A 20,724-nucleotide genomic window follows, 5' to 3' on the forward strand; every position below is an offset into this window, starting at 1 on the left:
AAATGACAGAATAGTTTGAGTACAGGTGGTGAAGCTCGCCTGATAGTCTACCTGGAAATTATTAATGATTATTTTTAAACGATGACTAAAATCTGAATGTGTAGTATGGTGACATCACAAAACCTATGTAAGGACAATGCAGAGCCAGTGCTGTTGTGTGGGGGATTTTTTGTTTTTTTGTTTTTGATCAGAATAAGTGAATGTATCGAAGTTTTTTATTTAATGGAAAGTTATTAGGACTTGTGCCTATGTGGTTTGTCCCTGATTTTTGCATGTGGAAGAAAAGAGAATAAAATCTCTGTATTTTTGATATTTTGACAGGCCCTCATTAAAGTAGGCCTCTTCTTATTTATTTGTCTGATTGGTTCAATTCAAATCTTTGGTTCTTCTATAGCAGTGGTGATTCTGCCCCTCAGGGGGCATTTGACATTGTCTGGAGTGGCCGTTAATGGCATCTAGTGGGTAGAGACCAGGGATGCTTCTAAATATCCTGTGGTACATGGGACAGCCCCCACTGTCAAAAGTTATCCAGCAAAAAAATAGCAATACTCGTTTTATTATTCATATTTAACAAAAATGAAGTTTATACACTAATGTCACTAAGCATAGATCCATCAGAGATTAAGTCCTGTATATTGACTTCCTTCTAAGCAGACTTTGCCCTTCGGTAAAAGGTGATACTTGTCCCAGAATGTTTTAGTGTCTTTTTTTTTTTTTCATTCTTGCTATATATGTTATAAAATAAAATATATTCTAAAAGTCAGTGAGTATTTCTCAAGAGGAAACTGTGGTTTATGGAGGTAGGGTGATAAAACTCTATGCCACTGATCTGTAAAATAAGAAAATCAGAGATTTTTATCTGAAAGTAATTCACCAGATCAACATTTTTATGTACTAATTGTTAGGAAGTGAGCCATGTTAGTTTAGAACTCGAGTGCTGTAGACTGTGCCTTTCAGAAGACGTTAGCTCTAAAACAAAACAATAAATATTTGAACATTTTTGGTTCTAAGAACAGAGAAGTTTCTCTGTACCAAAAATACTTCATACCAAATGTGGAGGAAAAAATAGCTCCTTGAATAATGGTCTATTTCAGCCTGCCTCAAATGTATGGTTAGTAATTTACCATCTGGTCTGGAGTCCATTCTACCAATTCGCCACTCTGGAAAGCTATTACAATTTAGGAAAGTGATCACAAGATGATAGGACATAGATTCCTAATGGAAAGGCCAGAAAAATTTGGTGACAAATGATTGAGAGAGCCTAATGTAGTATATAAATTTAGATTTATTTATCTCTTTGCTGCAGAGAGATTTCAAAAAATTAACCCAAAAGAAAGGGACATAGGAATTGACTTGCTGGGTCTGTGTTGGTTAGTCTTAATGTGGGAATGAGAATTTCCAAAAAAGAAGGAAGGAAAGAGAGTGCCCATTGAGAGAAGGGCTTAGAAAAAGAGTTCACAAGCAGGAAAGACATAAATATGCAGAAGCAACTTATACTCCTGTGTGCATACTTGTTGACTTAATTTAATGTCATGCAAGGGAAAATATTTTTGGAGAACCTGAACACCAAAAAATAGAAAGGAAGAGGGATTATCCAATAATAGTTGTCAATGAAAAGACATTTCTTAAAACTGCAATCCTTCAAAAGTGTGAAATTCAGACAGCTATATCACAGGACATCTTGGTTAGAAGAAAGTGAACAAAGTAGATACAGTGTAGTTAAGGATTATGTGCTTATTAAGGTTGTGATTTCATCCCATGATATTTCTGGAATTTGTTGCCACGATAATTAAACGCTTCACCAATTACTTTGTAATTTTCAAAGTCCAGGTAAAGGGACTCAGGTCTGGCAGAGGGTAGATTTGTAATGCTCATCTCTTAAGGGGGGCCGAAAATTGCCGTCTTGGAAATTAGAGTGAAGGTAGTGGAGTTAGATTTCTGGAGAGAAGCTGAAGCAGTTGGAAGGATTTTGCAAAAACGTAGAGGACAGAGAGTAACCATTACAATTTGATGAGGAGAAAATCATGCTGGATCCACTTTCTCTCCATGCAAGTGTGTTGGACATGGTGGATTGTAAGGTGAAAGGAAGGTGTTCTCTCCATGTTGGGGACCTCTGACCTCCTTCAGTCTCTCACTCTAGTATTTAATTGATCAAGTAGCCCAGAGACATTTTGTTGCATAATCCCCGCAGAGAGACTGAATTTCTTCATTAGAGTGGCTTTGGAGCCCTTAGAAATCCATCTTGTCCAGAGTACTGTTCTCAGAAACCCAAGGAGGCACTTCAGGAAGAGGCTCTCTTATGAGTCAGAGAGAAGGAGATAAGCTGACCAGACTCGAAGGAGATCAGGCTAAACACTTTATATTAGCTTCTGGGCTACTTGTCCATTACAGTTACTTGTCCATTACTGAGTTGAAGAAGACTAACTCATCCTTTCTTTGCGCAGTTCCTCAAAGAGAAACTTACAAAGCAAGGTAGTCTTGAAATGTCACCATGTTGTTGAGCAATTTTAACAGTTCTTGAGGTTGATTTTTACCAGATATTCAAGTCCAAGGTGTGTGACAAGGTTTGAATGGAAGTCATCATTTTCAGACTGTCACTGAATATTTGTGTTCTCTGACTTCATCCTGTCATGTGAATCATATTTCGGTTCAGAATAAATATTTGCAAAATGTGTATCCAAAGATGCCTCTAAGAGATATCCCATCTACCATTAACAGAGTCATGAATTAAGGAGAGATCATATATACTGAATGACTGAGAATGTTCCCAAATGAAATTCACAACCAAAATATTAATATATGGTCTAAAGGATTAAACTATACCCAGCATTAGTCCCCAAGTGACTTTATTATGTATACTTTCCCTCTGTTTTACATAAGGCATTGTAACCAGTTTTTTGATTTCTGACTACAAATTGTTTTAGTTTTCTAAATAAAGAATCCACTGCTTTATCTAGCTCATGCTGCTCTTTTTTTTTTTTTTTTTTTTTCTTTTTTGGCCATGCCCTGTGGCGTACGGCTTCTTAGTTCCCTAATGAGGGATGGAACCCATGCTCCCTACAGTGGAAGCACAAGTCCTAACCACTGGACCACCAGAGAAATCCCACGCTCGTGTTCTTTTTTCTTGTCATCAGTCACCTGATTCTGCAGCTTCACTTCTCTCCGTCTGTAGTTTCCCTCACTCTCCTTCTCCTGTTTCCCACTTACCTTTCTGTCTCTGCCTGCCCCCTCCAACAAAAGCTTTGAAACATGACCCCCTTGATTTGGTGCTATTGTCACAGTTCTTGGACAGGCCTGGTTCAGGGGATCCCTTACCACCTCTACTTTTACTGCCTTTGGGAGGTAGAGTGAGGGCAGAGCCTCTTCTCCTATGAGAGATGGACAAGGGATAGGCAATTGATCGTGGCAACACAGAAAGACCCACAGAATGGCTGGACATCATGAATTTGAACTTGAATTTTGACAAATCACACTGCACATGCTTCCTACTGCTTGTGTTGTATAGAAATACCCTATGAGGTCTGGGTGGGAGCCTATAATCAGACATGGCAGACCTTTACTGAGCCAGGCTATCATGGAATCATAAGACTGAATCAAGTTCAAGGTAATGAAAAATTTTTTAAATTTATTTATTTATTTATTGGCTGCGTTGGGTTTTCATTGCTGTGCACTGGCTTTCTCTAGTTGTGGCGAGCAGGAGCTACTCTTTGTTGCTGTGTGTGGGCTTCTCATTGCTATGGCTTCTCTTGTTGCAAAACACGGGCTCTAGGCACTCAGGCTTCAGTAGTTGTGGTACATGGGCTCAGTAGTTGTGCCACATGAGCTTAGTTACTCCCCGGCATGTGGGATAAACCTGTGTCCCCTGCGTTGGCAGGCAGATTCTTAACCACTGTGCCACCAGGGAAGTCCAAGGTAATGAAAATATTTGTGAGCTTGAAAATATATTATTTAGGGACTTCCCTGGTGGTATAGTGGTTAGGATTCTGTGCTTCCACTACAGGGGGCTCAGATTCAATCCCTGGTTGGGGAACTAAGATCCCACATGCCTCATGACATGACCAAAAAAAGATAATAAATAATAAAATAAAATAAAAATATATTATTTAAATAGTCTTTTTTTTCCTGAAGTCTTTTAAAAATTTTTTAATTTTTATTTTTTATTGGAGTGTATTTGATTAACAATGCTGTGTTGGTTGTAGGTGTACAGCAAAGTGATTTAGTTATACATATACATGTATCTATTTTTATACTTCACATCTCTCTGATTTAAAGTATTTACTTGTATAGGAAGTAGGGCTTGGCGACACAAATAGTGCTGTTTCCTTGGCAAAGGCCTAAAAGAGTTTACTTATCTTAATAGAAAGCTCTGTAGATATGATAGCTAGCATATACTCAGGCAAGAAGAACAGGGTTTCCATCATATACATTTTAAAAGTCTCCCAAAACTTTTCAAATATTTATAGGATTTAAATTTTCAAATGCTTCCTTCAGATATTTATTGTGCATGTGTTTATGCATTAAAATATTTATGAAAGGAATGATTGTATCCATTGCCAATTTGCTTGGCCTTGTAATGTGGATTCCCTAAGGGTGGCTAAGGATATTAACATGGGAGCAAGATTGGAATTGTAATCATTCGTCATGGAGATAAGCTGAAACCCAAGATAGACGCTCCTGTCAGAAGTTAGTGCCCTGATTTAGCACAGCACCGTGACAGTGCCTTGAGAGGTAGGATATGCTCCTCTTTATACACGATTGCTGTGGAAAGTGTAATAATATCCATTTTCATTCCTCTGGGAGAGCTAAAGCAGGTGTAAACACTGTTTAAGAAAGGATAGAGGGCACTTTCTGGAATTTATCATGAAAACAGCCAATCTGTCCATCTGCCTTGGAGTTTTAAAAGTCAAATACATTGACACCGCTTTATAAAACTGCTGCTAGGGTATACTCTATGTCAGGCCCTTCTTTTGTATTTGTTCTCTTATATGGGGCAAAATTTGCTTTGGGATGAAGATATAAATTTGTGAGAATGGGCTTCATCTCTGTATTTTAAAAAGCTGGAGAGAATTTCAGCACATACTGTCTTGGTTTAATTCTCAATGAAGACTTAAAAGCTCATTTAAAAACATATAACTTTATAGATATTAAAAAAGCATCCTGGAAATCTAGGGTATGCTGAAAGTTAGTGCTCAGAAGATGGCCTAGGAAATCGAGAAGTCAAAACCAGGGTATTTTGTATTTTAATTAATCTGTGATACTGCTTAGTGAAGTTGGTGGTATTTATACAGGAAGGTACAAGTGCTTGCTTATTTGAAGGGAATGTACCAATAAGATACAATTTCCTTGGTAGTACCAATGCATAATTACCTTGTAAATAGAATGAAACTGAAAGTTATCTGTCAGACAGGCCTTTGGTTTGATTCCCAGTGCCTCTGCCTGCTCTCCTGCTCTCTGGATGACCTTGGACGTGTTGCCTATTTTTTCTAAGCCTCAGTGTCTCCATCTATAAAATGGGGGTAATTAATTGCACCTATTTCATTGAGTTGTGAGGATTAAATGAAATAGTACATGTGATAATGCACCTAACACGGTGCTTGGCACATTGGAAACAATCAAGATATGGTGGTTGTTCATAGATTAAGAAAAACGAACGAAAGGAGAAAAATTCAGTGGGCTCAAATAGGCATTTGCATATTAAATGTTAATTTTTGAAATGCTTAAAGTTAAGCTTCAGTCCAAAACAGATTTGCATATAAATATGTGAAAAATAGCAAAGGAATGATGGGAGGAAAATTAATAAAAGAATTCTATTTATACGTATGTTGAGTGATTATCTGTTATTATCTCATGAAACCTTGACAATGGCGTAAGTATTAAAATGGTTTGAGAATGGGATCTGATCTGCCTAGAAAACTCTGGCTACCAAAAACACCCAAGAAGGACTTCCCTGGTGGCCCAGTGGCTAAGGCTCTGGGCCCCCAGTGCAGGGGGCCCGGGTTCGATCCCTGGTCAGGGAACTAGATCCCACATGCTGCAACGAAGATCCCACATGCCGCACCTGAGACCCAGTGCAGCCAAACAAACAAATAAAAAAGTAAATCTTACTGATTTTAAGCATTACAAAACCCCAAAAAACTAGCCAAGAACTCTAAAGGGGAACCGCTGCACAATTCAGTAATTATAACCACTTTAATCACAAGGAAACGTTCTTTTTGGTATCCTGATAATGCTTTCCCCATGGACTGAGCAATCTTTTGATTTCCCAAAGAGTCTCCATGAAATTAATTACAGGGAGCAATATGAAGTTTTTTAAAATACACATGTTTATGAAACTTCGGGCAAATCACATTGACAGACTGGCAGTCTTCTAGTCCTTTGTATGGACACAGCGGGCGAACTTTATGAAATACCACTTAGATTTATCACCTTGGTTGTGCCGGTTAACTGCAGTCATAAAAATGGACTAATAATATGCTTTTAATATTGTGATAACAGTAATAAATACATGCCACCCATAAAAAAGATGCTCATCATGTTTTGAGCAGCTTTTACGTGCCAGGCACAAGCCCAAACACTTTTCTTTCCAGGTAATATTTGCAGCAGTGTTCTTAGATATTTCTGTCATGCTGTATGTGTAGATAAGGAAACTGAGGCATAGAAAGTTTAAATAACTTTGCTTCAAGTCCCAGCTAGTAAATTGCGGAGTTTGGGTTGCAAAGCCAGGTAGTCTGTCTCTAGAATCTGACCTTGTAACCATTACGCCCAACAAGCTTAAGAAGCACCACGTTGCCACCTTCGAGGGTCACCGGGTGTTTTGACACACTTAAGGGTCCACAGGAGAAACAAAACACAGACACACAAAATCATTTCTCTCTGTTTCACCCACTATTTTTCACCCTTATTTGACCACAGATTACTGTTGCCTCAGAACTGCAACAACATTTGGTAAAAGAGATTCTGTGGGAGACATCATCTTAAAGCATGAACCGGATTCACATTTTAGTTCACCTGATCAAGTTACATTTTCTTACTAATCTTGCGCCTTCACTCTCCAGCTCATGAGCTTTAGGGCTGGAATAGAAGCTGTTAAAGTCATATTTCAACTTTCTCATTTTGCAGAGAGTTTAGATAATTTATACACATTTCCACAGTAGTAAATACAAAGTCGAAGTTGTAGCAAGGGCCACAGCTACAATCAGTGTGTGTCAAGTGCTTACTGTATGTCAGGTGCTGTGCTAAACATTTCATATACTTTCATCCAAGAAAAGGGAGTTTTTGTCATCATTGCCTTCTGTCAGAGGAGGAAAATAAGGCACTCAGATAACAAGTGGAGGGCAAAGGGCTTTGAACCTGGGGCTGATCTCCAGCCCTTGCTTTTTAACGACTGTGTAATGAAAATAAAATAACAGGAAGTCAGACCTAAGCTGAATAATAGTTTTAGGACAGTAAAATGGAAGATAGAGCACAAATAATTGGGATTAGTGAGGTGTCCATAGAAACTTGATTATTCATGATGGGTGGGTACATATATTCCACAAACATTGGAATACCTAGTGTGAACCTCAGGACTCGTAGAAACATCTAGACTTCATGGCGCACTGTGATTTAAATGGGCATTTATAGGCTAATCTAAGAACTTCACCACCACATTTAGCATTTTCTTGATTAGAAAATGTGTGCCAAGTTCCAAACAGTCAACCTAAAAATAAATATTAATAGTGTAACTTCCTCATAGTTGCTTACTATCTGCCTTGATCTTTAATGGAGAAATAATTAGTAAAAGAACTTATAACTATTACTCTGTGAATGGTTATATTTTCATATAGGCATGTTGGTTTGCAATCCATAGGCATGTTCATGAGTGTTTTCAAATTCTGGCTTTCCAAACTCTCAGAGATTCATGAAGTTGCTTATGAATGTGTTTAGAAGAAAGGCGATTTACATAAGAATATAATCATATCCGTTACCTTAGTGTCGCTTCCTGATTTGTACAACTTAGATTTGCAAACTTTGGGTCTAACTAATGCAAGTTTTAAAATTAACTCTTCATGAGTGATACTAGGCAAGATCTCACAAGAATTCCACATTTTTCCTTGTGCTTCATTAAAAGCTTTGGGGAAGAAAGGAGATGTTATGCGTGTATGTATTTAACAAGATGTTAGCACAATTTTGATTTTAATATTCACATGAGAAAACCAAGCAGACTCACTAAAGATTGCTGATAAATTGCAGGAAACATCAGCAGAGACATTTATTGTCAGCCTGTAAAATTCTGGGAAATAATTCTGGTGCAGTGCTGTGCTTTGATGGGACTGCCCTTTATAAGTGATGGGAGAAGAGTGAGAGGCACCTACTTTGGCTACAGTTTTAAAGTCACATTTTCTTGGGCACAACTCTCTTTCATTTGTGGAGATGTCTGATTGGGAGGAGGGTAATGTGGGTGTACGTGGTTCACATCATAGCCGACCTTAGATTGGTCCTTTAAAACTCTTGTTGAGAAATGCAAGTCAAAACTGAAGTGATGACAGAGAAGCCAGACGTAATTCAGAGGTGGGGCTTCTGCGTACCTCCTGGTTTGACAGTGTCTTCTCTGGGGCCTTCATTTCATGATGCTCTGTCTTACGCTGCAGAGTCTTCGAATGCTACTTTGCTGACCAACGCGGAGAAGATCGCCACCATCACCACCACACACACCCCTTCACAGCAGGGGGCCCAGGAGACCAGGTCAGACATGGCTTTGGTTTCTTTTGTTACTTTTAAGGGGAAAAAAGTTTACTCCTGATGTGAGGATGCTCCTTCTTGATTCTTTCTCTGTCTCCCCACGGGTTGCTCTTATATTTTTTTCTCTCGCTTTGGCAGGAATACCACCAAACCAAAGCCAGAATCTCAGTTTGAGTTCAGAGCACCCCAGGCAACACAGGTGAGGGCCATTTCTCTCTTTCTCTTGTTGGCTTTGTATATTTCCTTCCAGCTTTCTGAAGCTATTTTTACCAGGTATCTTCTATAAAGTACCCTCAATTAAAATAAATAACCTTCTGTGAGGGGAATGTACTAAGTATGTACTCATATTGGGTTGTCAAGGAAATGACATTTTGTTTTACTACCTTTGGTAAATATTCCTAGACATCCTTTTCTAGGAGGGAGAAAAATTAATTAATTAAAATAGAAAAAGCTATAATTATCTCAAGGATTGGTGATCAGAGCAAAACAGTTGATATCTGCTCATGGTATTCATAAAGGCATTTATGTCAAGAAAACGTCTTTTTATTAAGGTGTTTCTCAGACTTGTGAATTTCAGGTGAGACCTCCCCCTAAGGCTAACTGCCTATCCCACAAGGTGGTATTGGAGGGTACACAAGTGATAGCAGGTGAAGCAAATTTGGGAAACATGGGTTGATACAGAGTTAAACAGGATGTTCTCCTCCCCCCGCCACTGGGCTTCTCAGAGCCTTCCCTAATCCGTTTCTGATTCTCCTTAACCAGTGCGGGAACCACTGTCCAGATGGGTGGAGGTTGCTGTTGGAATCCTAATGATGAGGTGTTTGGGGGTGTTGGGCAAGGAGGCTGAACACCCAGCAGTGTGCAGGATGGTATTATTTAATGAAGGATGTTCCTGCCACAAATACAAGTCGCAGCCTCACTGATTGAATTTTAATATGTGCGCGTTGGCGTGCAATCTGTATGCACACTCATGAATGTTTTCCCATTCCGGATCTCCAAACTCCTGAGGTTAATTGATATGAGCAAACAATCAAGAACCACCAATAAGGGGATAGAAACTGTGCCTTTGTGTCAAATGAGCATAATGGAAAATGTTGGAGAAGAGAGAGAGAGAGATGTGTGTGGATTTAAGTCCTCCCAGAATGACTGCACTTAACCTCTTTGAATAGGAGCAAGATTTTTACACTGTGGAACTGGAAAGAGGAGCCAAGGGATTTGGCTTTAGTCTTCGAGGGGGCCGAGAGTATAACATGGACCTATACGTCCTGCGCTTAGCAGAGGATGGTCCTGCAGAAAGGTGTGGAAAGATGAGGGTAAGTAGGAAGAGGCGTCTGGAGTAGATGTAAATAAGTCATCTGCAGTGACTTCTTGACATCTTATGGTTAGAACCTGCATGTTCACGAGAATTACATGTTTCTCAAGCTTTCAGGATATTGTAAATGCAGAACCGCCCACCCTGGCATAAATCTCTCCCTCATGCATAGTTAGCTGTAGCTGCTAAAGTTAGGTGAGCTCTTCCAACTCTGAGGTTGGATGAAGGATTAAAATCACTTATGAATATTGTGTGAATCCCATTTCCATAGTTCTTATACTTAATCTCATGGGGCAGGCACATCACTTCCCTGGAATGCCTGGGTATCCCAGCATGCTTTGAGAGCAGGAAGCTGTGTGGTTCTGTAGGTTCTGGGTGCTGAGCTCCATTCAGTCCCTCGCTGGTTACTGCCACCTTCCCCTGGCCTCAGGAATGAGTTAACTCTCTGCCTCAGCAGAGGGCCAAGGAGTTCATGGCGTGAATATTCAAGGTCACTCAGTAGTAGCCAAAGCTGCAAACTTTAAATGCACACATGCCAAAAGTCCACTCTGTTCTGTTTAGATATCTAATATCTCTTACCATGTATGAGTATGTTGCTCTTCTGGGTAGATCTGATGATTAAAAAAAGAAAAATCATCTGCTAATTAGAGATAGGGGATATAGATTGAGACATACATAGGGAGCAATTTGCAGCGAATTGAAAGAAATTGAGAGTCAGGTCAGGAAATCCAAAAAGTGAATAAAATTAGTCCTGAGCAGAAAGAAGGAAAAAAGTGACCAAAGGTGGGGAACTTAATACTTGTAACTTAAGACAGAACCTTAAATTTTATGTTTCTTCCAACTGAATTTTTTAATGAGCTTTTTTTTTAATTGAGAAAGTAGACCATGAATGTGATTTTAAAAAGTAGAGGAAAATGGTGCATAGTAAAAAATACAGTTTCCAGGGTCAAACTGTATACCAGTTTCTTGCATATCCTTCCTCTATGCATGCACATGCATAATTTATGCATATGCAGTGGTATATATTCCTTTTGTTTGTATTTCAAATACATGGGATATGCTTTTCCATGTCTTTACTCACTTAAAAAGGTTTCTGAATGAAAGAAATATAACCATCATGATATTTTGTATAATGTTGTATAGTTCACAAGACATTGTAATATTCGACTGAACCCCCTCAGCATGGTAGGCATGGGCCGTTATCCTCCCCTTATATGTGAACTCCAGAAAAGTAGAGGACTTAGCCAAGATCACTTAGCTAACAAGTGATAGGACTCAAATTCAATGCTTTAGACTCCAAAGCCAGTCTTTTCCTCTAATACCTCTTAGAATATGTGCTCCATGAGAGCAAGGATCTGGCCTGTCTTGTTCACTCCTTTACCCCCAGTGCCTGGAATAGTAGCTGACTCAGTAAATGCTGCAGTCAGTGTATCAGCCAGGATTGTGGTCTCATCTGAAGGCTCAGCTGGGGAAGGATCTGCCTCTAAAGCTCATTCACAGGGCTGTTGGCAGCATTAGTGCATCTTGGGCTGTTGGCCCGAGCCCTCCCTCATTTCCTATCATAGACTCTGTAGGGCATCTCACAGCATGCATCAGAGTGAGCAGGTGAGAGAACAAAAGAGGGCAAGTAAGACGAAGCCAAGGGACTTCCCTGGTGGGTGGGGGGTGAGGGTTCGATCCCTGCTTGGGAAACTCAGATGCCATATGGTGTGGCCAAAATATTTTTTTAAATAAATAAATAAAGTAAAATATTGAAAAAAAAAAGAAGCCAAAATTATTTTGTAACTGTGTCTTTGAATTGATCTTCCATCACATTTGCCATATTGTTTGTTAGAAGCAAGTGACTAATTCCAGCCCACATCCAAAGGAAAGGGGATTACACAGGATGTGAATTCAAGGAGGCGGGGATTATTGAGCGCCATCCTAGAAACTGTCTGCCACAACCACCTCAACAATTAATATTCCCTTTACTACTTAATTTTTTTCCTTAGCACTTATACTGTCTACCATACATGTATTTTTATAATTTTCTTATTATCTTTCCTCCACTAGAATATCATCTTCATAAGGACAGGGATTTGGAGGTTTTTCCACTGCTGTGTCCTAACCAGTAGAAGATTTTTCTGGAACATATTCAATAAATAATGAATCAACAAATGAAAGAATTGAAAATTACACAGCACCTCGATAGCTGCTGAAACCCTTTTGTGATCTTACTTGGGTCTGTCTTGCTTTGGCAGGTTGGTGATGAAATTTTAGAGATCAATGGCGAGACCACCAAAAACATGAAGCATTCTCGGGCTATAGAACTGATTAAGAATGGTGGCCGCAGAGTGCGTCTGTTTCTGAAGCGGGGAGACGGCTCGGTACCAGAATATGGTGGGTCAAACTATGAAAACATTCCTTCCTTCCCTGGCATGACTCCATGAATTTGTCTCCAGAACTGCAGCAGGAAAGTCTTTTTGTTTCCCCTGTTCACCAGTGTCTTACCAGCCTCTCGCACCATGTGATTATTTGCCTCGCTTGTTCTGAAATCTCTACACATTTCATCTTTTTGCTTGCTTACGTGGACTGGGGCATGGCCTAAGACGAGATCTTTATAGCCCCCTTTCTGATAATCAGAGAGAACATTTTGTCTAGTCCGACCAAGAGCGAAGGAATGTTTGTTTGAACTGTGCCAAACTGTTTCTCAGATCCGATTGTTAGCACAAAATGACTCTACTCCTTTTAAGAAGCAGGAAAGCAGGTTTCCTGAGTGATATGTAGAGGCACAATTCTTTTTTTTTTTCCCTCTCTCTCTCTCTTTTGGTTACTCGATGTCTTTATTTAAGAGGCGTGAAATTTGGAGATGATTTGGGGGCCTTGCTCACCTCCTGGATGCTCTGTATGCAGCACTTCTGCATCCCCCCCACTGGTCCCTACCCCAAATGAGACCACCTGAGCCCACTACTACAAAACTAACAAAACTGTAGATATATTATTAGCCATATGTTTTTAGATGATGAAGGATAAAACCAATTTCCAGTGCCCATCATGAGGGAAACACGTTACTATACCTTTCCTATGAGGAAAGCCAGCTTATACATAGAGTTCCTTTGTCATACCTGTAGACATGATTTGACTAAACAGCAATGATCTTTACCTAGCTTAGTGTTCTGATGGCAAAATATTGTATATTATAATAATTATGTCCTATTTATTTGCAATTCTTGTTTAAAATTTTAAAAAAGAAAGAAAAAAAAGGTATGCCCTAGATGTAGGGCTTTTCTTCCCAACCAAAGGTCTACAAAAGTTTCTATAGAAACTGTGATTGAATGGTCCCCATATACGTTGGTCCCCTTTATTAGGGATTATCTGTTATCACCCTCTTTTCTGAAAGTCATTCGGCACAATTCCCAGTTGCATCTTGGACTTGATGAGATCCTTAATTCAGATGCAGCTCAAGGAGAACAATAACTCCTTTGAAGGACAGCCTTCCCAGGTGTTGGACATTCATACAGGTGCACAATACGAGGGGCCCAAGGTGGGGGGAGGGGTGGGTATCAGATGAGGTCCCTTTAGACACGGCCAACCACGGGGGAGGTATTTTTACCACATTAAGATGCCACAGCTGTGCACTGTACTAAACCTTGACCGTAGGTGTATCAATGCCACTGAAACTGTGTAACATTGTCTCCCTTTTCTGTCTTCCCTATGCTTCTGTTGGATGTGATCTTTCATTTGCGAGTCATCGTCAGTAACCTGTGTACCTTCTCAAAACCTATGTCTGTTGCACTGAGGATGAAAATCCAACACTAACAAATGTTCTTTGGGCTGAAAATAAAGATAATTGAAATACACCGTTCTTTTCCAAAAAGGGTTGAACGTGCCAGGGTTGTGCTACTGTAATGTCTCTGTGTGTCACTGGGACTAAATCTCTCTAATTCTATTGATTAGAGTCACAAATGGGTTGTAATATGTTAAGTTCCAATATTTTTCTGACTTGATTGGAACCTGCTTCTCTGTGAGGCTATTTTTGTAATGAGTTTTTTGTACTTAATTTAACTGCCGCGGTCTTGGGAGGAGGGTGGGGAGGGAGGGAGGGAGGGAGGGAACCTTGTTCTTTTATTGTTTATTGTTAATGCTCTCCTATGCCAGCCTGTCATTGTTCCAGTTGTTTGAAAAAAAGAAAGAAAGAAAGAAAGAAAAGATGCATCCATTGTCTGGGTTCTCGAGTCACCTTATCTGGCTGTCTGCAAACGTCACTGTTCTGAGTTTGGTCTCTGCAGCCTTATTTGAGTGTTGCCTTAGACTGTCTGACTGGACAAATAAACTCTCTTTGCCCTATGTTAACAAATGCAGATTTTTTTTTCTTTCCTCTTTATTATAGGGAATCTAAACGTTCAACTTTTTCTCTTTCTCTCTTTCTCTTTCTCTCTGACTGTTCTTGGTGCTGGGCTCTCCCTTCTACAGCGATGATACCTCCTAATATCGCTGCATGTATGAGAAATGAAAAGCTCGGGGAGGCTTGCTTCTACCTTATGGGCCATAATCAAACTACGGTTTGTAGCTCAATCAATACTAGGTGTTTCTGTGCTGTGGCCTAATTTCCTCATTGCTTCTGCTTTAGCTCTATTTTGATATGTTTGGCAATTCATTCTGAGCACCCTGCGTTCTTTGAATTGTAAGTACACCGCTGACCCTATGGAAGTCTTACTCTCCCTTCTCTTAAAAGTAGGTGTAAGAAATCCCAAGGTTAGATTTATGATAGTCATTGAAGCCCCTTCCCTCACCTAGATCTTAAAATGACTTCATGAGCTTCTCTGCGTGTTAACTCTAGAAGCCTACCCAGCATTCAGAAAGAACAGTTCTCACATCACAAAGCTCTCGCCTAGCGGGATAGGACTTTGCTAGACAGGAAGATGAGATTTCCTACTTAGTTATCTCTTGGCAAATGACAGCCCATGGGCCAAATCTTGTCCACAGCCTGTTTTTGTAAGTAAAGTTTTAGTGGCACGTCTCCAGGCCCATTTCTTTTACGCATTGTCCATGGCTGCTTTTGTGCTATAGTGGCAGATGAACAGTTGTGACAAACTGTGCAGCCTGAAGAACCAGAAATATTTTACTCTTTGGCCCTTTACAAAAAAGTTCACTGACTCCTGCTCTAGGCTGTATTCCTGCTTTTGTTAAAACCCACCCTAGGTTTTGGAGATCATTCATGAAAGAGATTAACTGCTGAATGTTGACCTTGTTGGCCTGTGAAATTTCCTTAAAGGGCACCCATGATTCCTTCGTCTCTGTGACTGTGGCCCTGGTTTGCCCTCCAGGCTGCCACACCATCATTTCAGTGCTTTGCCTAGAATGCAATAGTGTATATGACTTACTGGGTTTAGCTGTGACAAAGCATCCCTGTTTTGAAAAGAGCTCTCATAAATCCAGGATGCTACCTAAAACATTTGCAGTGTCATTTCAGATAGTTTAACAATAAATAGGAGCCCTATGGGTTGCCCTGCTTTTTAATCTATAGACATCTTGACGTTGTAAGAAGCTGTCCAGTGACTGCACGGCTCGTAGATGTAATTATGGCTGCTTCTATAGCATCAAGAAAAGCGCCTCTATCTGAACCCCATCTAATGTCAGATGTGTACCTGACAACCTCTCTTCCACTCCCTTTTATGTGTCAGAAGACTCCACATTTTAAAAACAGTTCCTTAAACTTACACAAAAATAAAGAAAATAGTTGAACAGCATTCCTAAAGGTAGAGAGAATGTTTAATGGACCCTCCCATAATGTCACAATTACCCATCAGCAGCATCGGGCTGTGTTGCCTCTGTAATCGCCAGCCCGGGTGATTTTTTTAAATAGAAGTATACTTTGCTTACTGTAAAATGCATAAAGGCTGAGGGTCCAGTGCAGTGAATTTTTACCTCTCTATGCACCCATTTAATCCCCACCCAGATCGAAACATAGACTCTTTCCATTACCCAGGAAAGTTCCCTCCTGTCCCTCTAGGTCAATAGCCCAGGTTATTTTTAAGCAAATTGAAACAAGTAATCTTTAAAGAAAGGAATATTTTCTGTCATGGGGGTTGGGAGGAGTGAATCAGGGAGGAAGGGGGGTGGGGGGGGGGAAGAGCAGGAGATAGTTAAGGTGGGGACATTTTGATACTTCTAGACAGACTATTTGGGTTGTGCCTTTAAAGACTAAACTCATGACTGATGTTACAAGTTCTTTAATGATGGACGAGTATAAAGAACAGTAGGCTAGCTGTGGAAAGCCACAAGTACCAGTTTTTAACCCTGCCTAGTTGCAGTTATACTTAAATTAACCAAGAGTCAGTTGGCTTTGATTCTGACTGCTTTAACAGTTGTGTGTTTGTTGTGACTAATGGGATCTCAAGTGTGCGGGTGGGGACAGGAGCCCAGGTCTTTGGTACCAAACTGTTGCTTTCGCTTCTCTTCCTCACAGACCCCAGCAGCGACGGCAACGGCCCCTCCACCGGTCCACAAGGTGTTCCGGAAATGAGGGCTGGGCCCGCCGACCGCCGACAACATCCATCATTGGAGTCCAGTTATCCACCCGATCTTCACAAATCATCACCACATGGGGAAAAGCGGGCACACGTGAGAGATCCCAAAGGCAGCAGAGAGTATAGCAGACAACCCAATGAACATCACACATGGAACGGAACTTCTAGAAAACCCGACAGTGGGGCTTGCCGACCCAAGGACCGGGCACCCGAGGGACGAAGAGATGCCCAACCCGAGCGGATGGTGACCAATGGCCCCAAGAGGAGGTCTCCGGAGAAGCGGAGGGAAGGCACGCGGAGCGCCGACAACACTTTGGAGAGGAGGGAGAAGCAGGAGAAGAGGAGGGAGGTTTCCCCTGAGAGGAGGCGAGAGCGGTCCCCAACCCGCCGGAGGGACGGCTCCCCTGGCCGGCGGCGGAGGTCTCTCGAGAGACTCTTGGATCAGAGAAGATCTCCCGAGCGCAAGAGAGGAAGCTCGCCCGAAAGGAGAGCCAAATCCACCGACCGGAGGCGGACCAGGTCCCCCGAGCGGAGAAGAGAGCGGTCCCTTGAGAAAAGGAATAAAGAGGACAAAGGCAGCCACCGAGAGAGGGATGAGACGAGTCTGAAACAGGATGCCAGCCGAAGTTCCAGACATCCCCCGGAGCAGAAAAGGCGACCTTACAAAGAATGTAGCACCGACCTCAGTATCTGAGACCCTGAGTCACATTCCAACCTTTACCGTGTCAAAGGTTCTAAGAGGAAGCTCACAGACCTGAAATCATTTAGTTTCTTATCTAATGAAGCATCTGACGTCAGCCTGATGATGCTCTGACTAGCGACAAACATTTGATGCATTTGAAATCTTATAAGAAAAAAATATATATACGAAAAGTGTTGTGCCTGATGTATCATATTAAAGAAAGTATTTTTAAATGCATACTTTTTTGGAAATTATTTGCCAAATGCTGCCCCCGAGGGATGTAAATTTTGTTTCTACATACACTATAGAATTGGCAAGAATTGTTCCCTTTTGGGGGGAGCAATCTTTTTCTCTCCTGGTTAAATGGGGCTGTTGATCATCTTCTCTAAGTAAGGAAGATTATTGATCAAGTTTAATTAAATTGATAGAGACTGTTATGTAGTGATATAGTGCTATTGTAGTTAGTTTTTCTTGGAAAAAGAAAGCGCAAACAGGCAAAAGTTATATTTGTAAAAGCTGAGGACTCTTTGAAATGGATTAGGATTCCTGATGATCCTAAAATTAAGCAAACTGTATGAAGAGACTACTATTGCAAATGAAGGATATTTATAGCTAAATGACACAGCACAAAGGAATGTTAAGTTCTCAAGCTATAGTTGGTTCAGAAAACAGTTTGTACTCTCCCTGGCCGTAGAAAGCTGCAGAGAGGAGAAGGTTGGCCGGCATTACCCAAATGCAGCCCAAGCGCAGATGGTCAGGTTCATTTTCATCACCAATATCTAATAAGATCTCATTAAGGCAGTGCCATCACACCTTTGCTCAACTATTAGAAGGAATGGGTAGCAAACAGCTTCTGTGTTGTCTTGCCTGATTTGAGGCTAAGTAGAATGGGGAACAGTGTGCCCGGTGTGAGGAGCCCTAAGAATTGCCAGTATGGAAAGTATGTTCCCTCTTTTTAGCGTAAGCCCGCAGTTGCCCTTTGCCAAATTGGAGAGGATGGAGTAAGCCTTGAGGAAGGAATCTCTCTGTTGATATTTAAAAGAAGTGAGGCTTGGGCATGCTCATTCGCAGAAATGCCAGTTTCCCTTTGGAACCATAATAAAAGTCTCCAGGATGATTGAAAGGGATAGAAGGGTGCGATATCAGTGGTTCTAGATCTAGTTGGCAAACCTCTGCCCTTATGACCCTGTCCTTTGAGTCTTTGGACAGAACAAAACATAGTGATTCTTCTTTGATAAAAGACCTATTCTTTTGCTATCTCACAGGAGGTTTGGTTGGGTCGGCTGTAGCCCCGAGATGTGGTTGAAATGGATTACTGCCTAGCTGAGCCAAAATCTTTGCTTGTACCTGTTGGACCACTACAGCAAACTGCTGCTTATGATGCATTGTGTATTTCTGTAGTACTGTTTTGCATTTTCCATACAGACACAAAACTTTGCAAGTCAGTCACTGTTGTTCTCATGGTACTGTTTTAAAAAAAAGGAAAAAGAAAAAAAAGAGAAAACCAGCCAACTATCATGTGTACAGGGTTAAAAATTGTAATTAATAGAGCCTGTTTTAAAACAAACAACTGTTGCCTTTTTTTCTTGTATAAAAGAGAATTTATGACAAAAAAATTTAGCTGTGAGGAATGTGATATGTGTTTATATTTCCAACTATGGAACAAATTGATTCATTGGGATATATTTTACTGTAAACTAAATCAGGTATGTAAAGCTGTTTTAAAATGGGAGACTATATAAGTAATTCTCTAAAGCTTTAGTTGGTTTGAATATCATCATTTCCTCCATGGTGAGCCTGCTTGTGAATTATTAAGCACTTGTTTGCATTTCTGTTCTTCATTCATTTCTTGCCGTGTGCTATGGACTTAATGCTCTTTCTGTATTGGTGAAAAGCAGTATGTGGGCCAATCTTTTTATAAAATACTATGCATATATAAATATTACATTGTTCATAGCTTTATTTGACTTATGGGTTTATATGTAATGTTAGAATGAGTAGCTGTTGTTGTGTGGACATGCACAAACCAAGTTCCTTTCCTGGAACAGACACAATGTACATTCTATAGCTAAAAAAGAGGAAGAAGTCTGTGACTGCTAATTTTATCTTCAGAGATTTCCATACGGCATACATTGAGCTACAGTAGTAAGGCGGAGGGAGAATACAACTGAATAATGATGTTCTTTTTTCATCAATTTCCTAAGAACCAACTTGGGGATTTTATTCCTAGGGCTCCACTGCTAGGAATTCTCTCACTCTTTCTAGCCAAATCCATGATGTTAAATGATCAGTGCTCTTAATTGTGGTCCAGAGATTTAAATAAATGAAAACAAGAGGTGAATTTTTGGAGTACATTGTGAAGTTAACACCTTAATGTCTTTCTTGTTGTCAAAGATGATACTTGACATGTTAAAATCTATGTGCTGCCCACCTGGGCTTGGCTCCGTCCATGAAGACTTTTGGTGTGGCAGTGTCATCTGAGTTCCATACATCAGATTTGCTTTGGAAATGTCGTACTGTACAGGGACTATGCATTACGCAGAAAGAGTTTTCTCTGAACTACTGTAACCTTAAATTGGAGACTGATTCTTTTGAGCCTACTTTCCCTAGTTCCCCACTTCATGTAAATGTCTTGATGAGAGATGATATGGATGAGTATTTTGTATGATTAAATCAAACCCTATAGGAACTCCCCTCCCACCCATGACACAGTCGATGCCTGAAAGAATGTTGTGGGGAGAACTTAACACCCTACTTGTATTTTTTAAGTTTCTTTTGTGAAAGATTTTTTAATGCATTTTTACTGTAAAAATACATGGAAATGTATGCATTCCATAACCACGATTGCTTCTGGATTGATATCTTTCTTGTCTCCGTGTTGTCCCAAATATATCAGGGTCACGTAACCAAGTGAGAATGTCTGTCTCCCAATGCGATGAAATGTCATACCATTCTGTTGAAAGGGAAGGAATGATGATCTTGCAGTAGTATAGTGTCTTGCTACTCAAAGTGTGGTCCGTGGACCAGCTGCCGCCTCATCACTGGAGAGCATGTTAGAAATGGAGTCTCAGGTCCCCCTCTTGACCAGCTGAGTCAGAATGTGCTTTTAACAAGATCCCCAGCTAATATGAATGTGCGTGAAAGTTTGAGCTGCATGGTATTGCGTGGAATCCTGGTGATAAAGCAAAACCTGCCAAGCCAAGAGCTTCATCACCTCCTGTGTGATAATGGGCCAGTTCCTTAACCTCTTTCTTAAGAATCAGTTTCCTCCCCTTTGAAGGGGCAGACCTCACAAGAGGTGGTAAAAGGAAATGCAGAGTAGTTAGCACACCTCTGACAATCAGAAAAAACTTCAGTAAATAAGACTAAACTTTTTTGAGGAGGAGGATTTTCGTTATGGCAGTCTATATTCTACTCCTTTTCATTGTCCTGGTTTATTTTCCAATCAAAACGAAATATTTTCTCACTCTATTAAAATGGGGAAGGACTTCTGTTTTAAT

At 40.4% G+C, this 20,724-nt stretch overlaps 1 protein-coding gene across 17 annotated transcripts in view; it reads left to right on the forward strand.

The window, feature by feature from the left end:
- Positions 1-20,057, forward strand: part of MAGI1 (membrane associated guanylate kinase, WW and PDZ domain containing 1) — a 622,148-nt gene extending 602,091 nt beyond the window's left edge. For 13 of the 17 annotated variants that reach the window (XM_057704342.1, XM_057704344.1, XM_057704345.1 and 10 more), the window contains 5 exons: positions 8,631-8,724; positions 8,860-8,920; positions 9,891-10,034; positions 12,274-12,412; positions 16,482-20,057. In XM_057704342.1, coding sequence (XP_057560325.1) covers positions 8,631-8,724; positions 8,860-8,920; positions 9,891-10,034; positions 12,274-12,412; positions 16,482-17,236 — 1,193 coding nt within the window. In that variant the 3' untranslated portion in view covers positions 17,237-20,057. The other 4 variants (XM_057704354.1, XM_057704356.1, XM_057704360.1 and 1 more) reach the window with 3 other exon arrangements.
- The last annotated feature ends 667 nt before the right edge of the window (positions 20,058-20,724 follow it).

Source organism: Hippopotamus amphibius, chromosome 13, assembly GCF_030028045.1.
Source record: "Hippopotamus amphibius kiboko isolate mHipAmp2 chromosome 13, mHipAmp2.hap2, whole genome shotgun sequence".
NCBI classification, from domain to species: Eukaryota; Metazoa; Chordata; class Mammalia; order Artiodactyla; family Hippopotamidae; genus Hippopotamus; species Hippopotamus amphibius.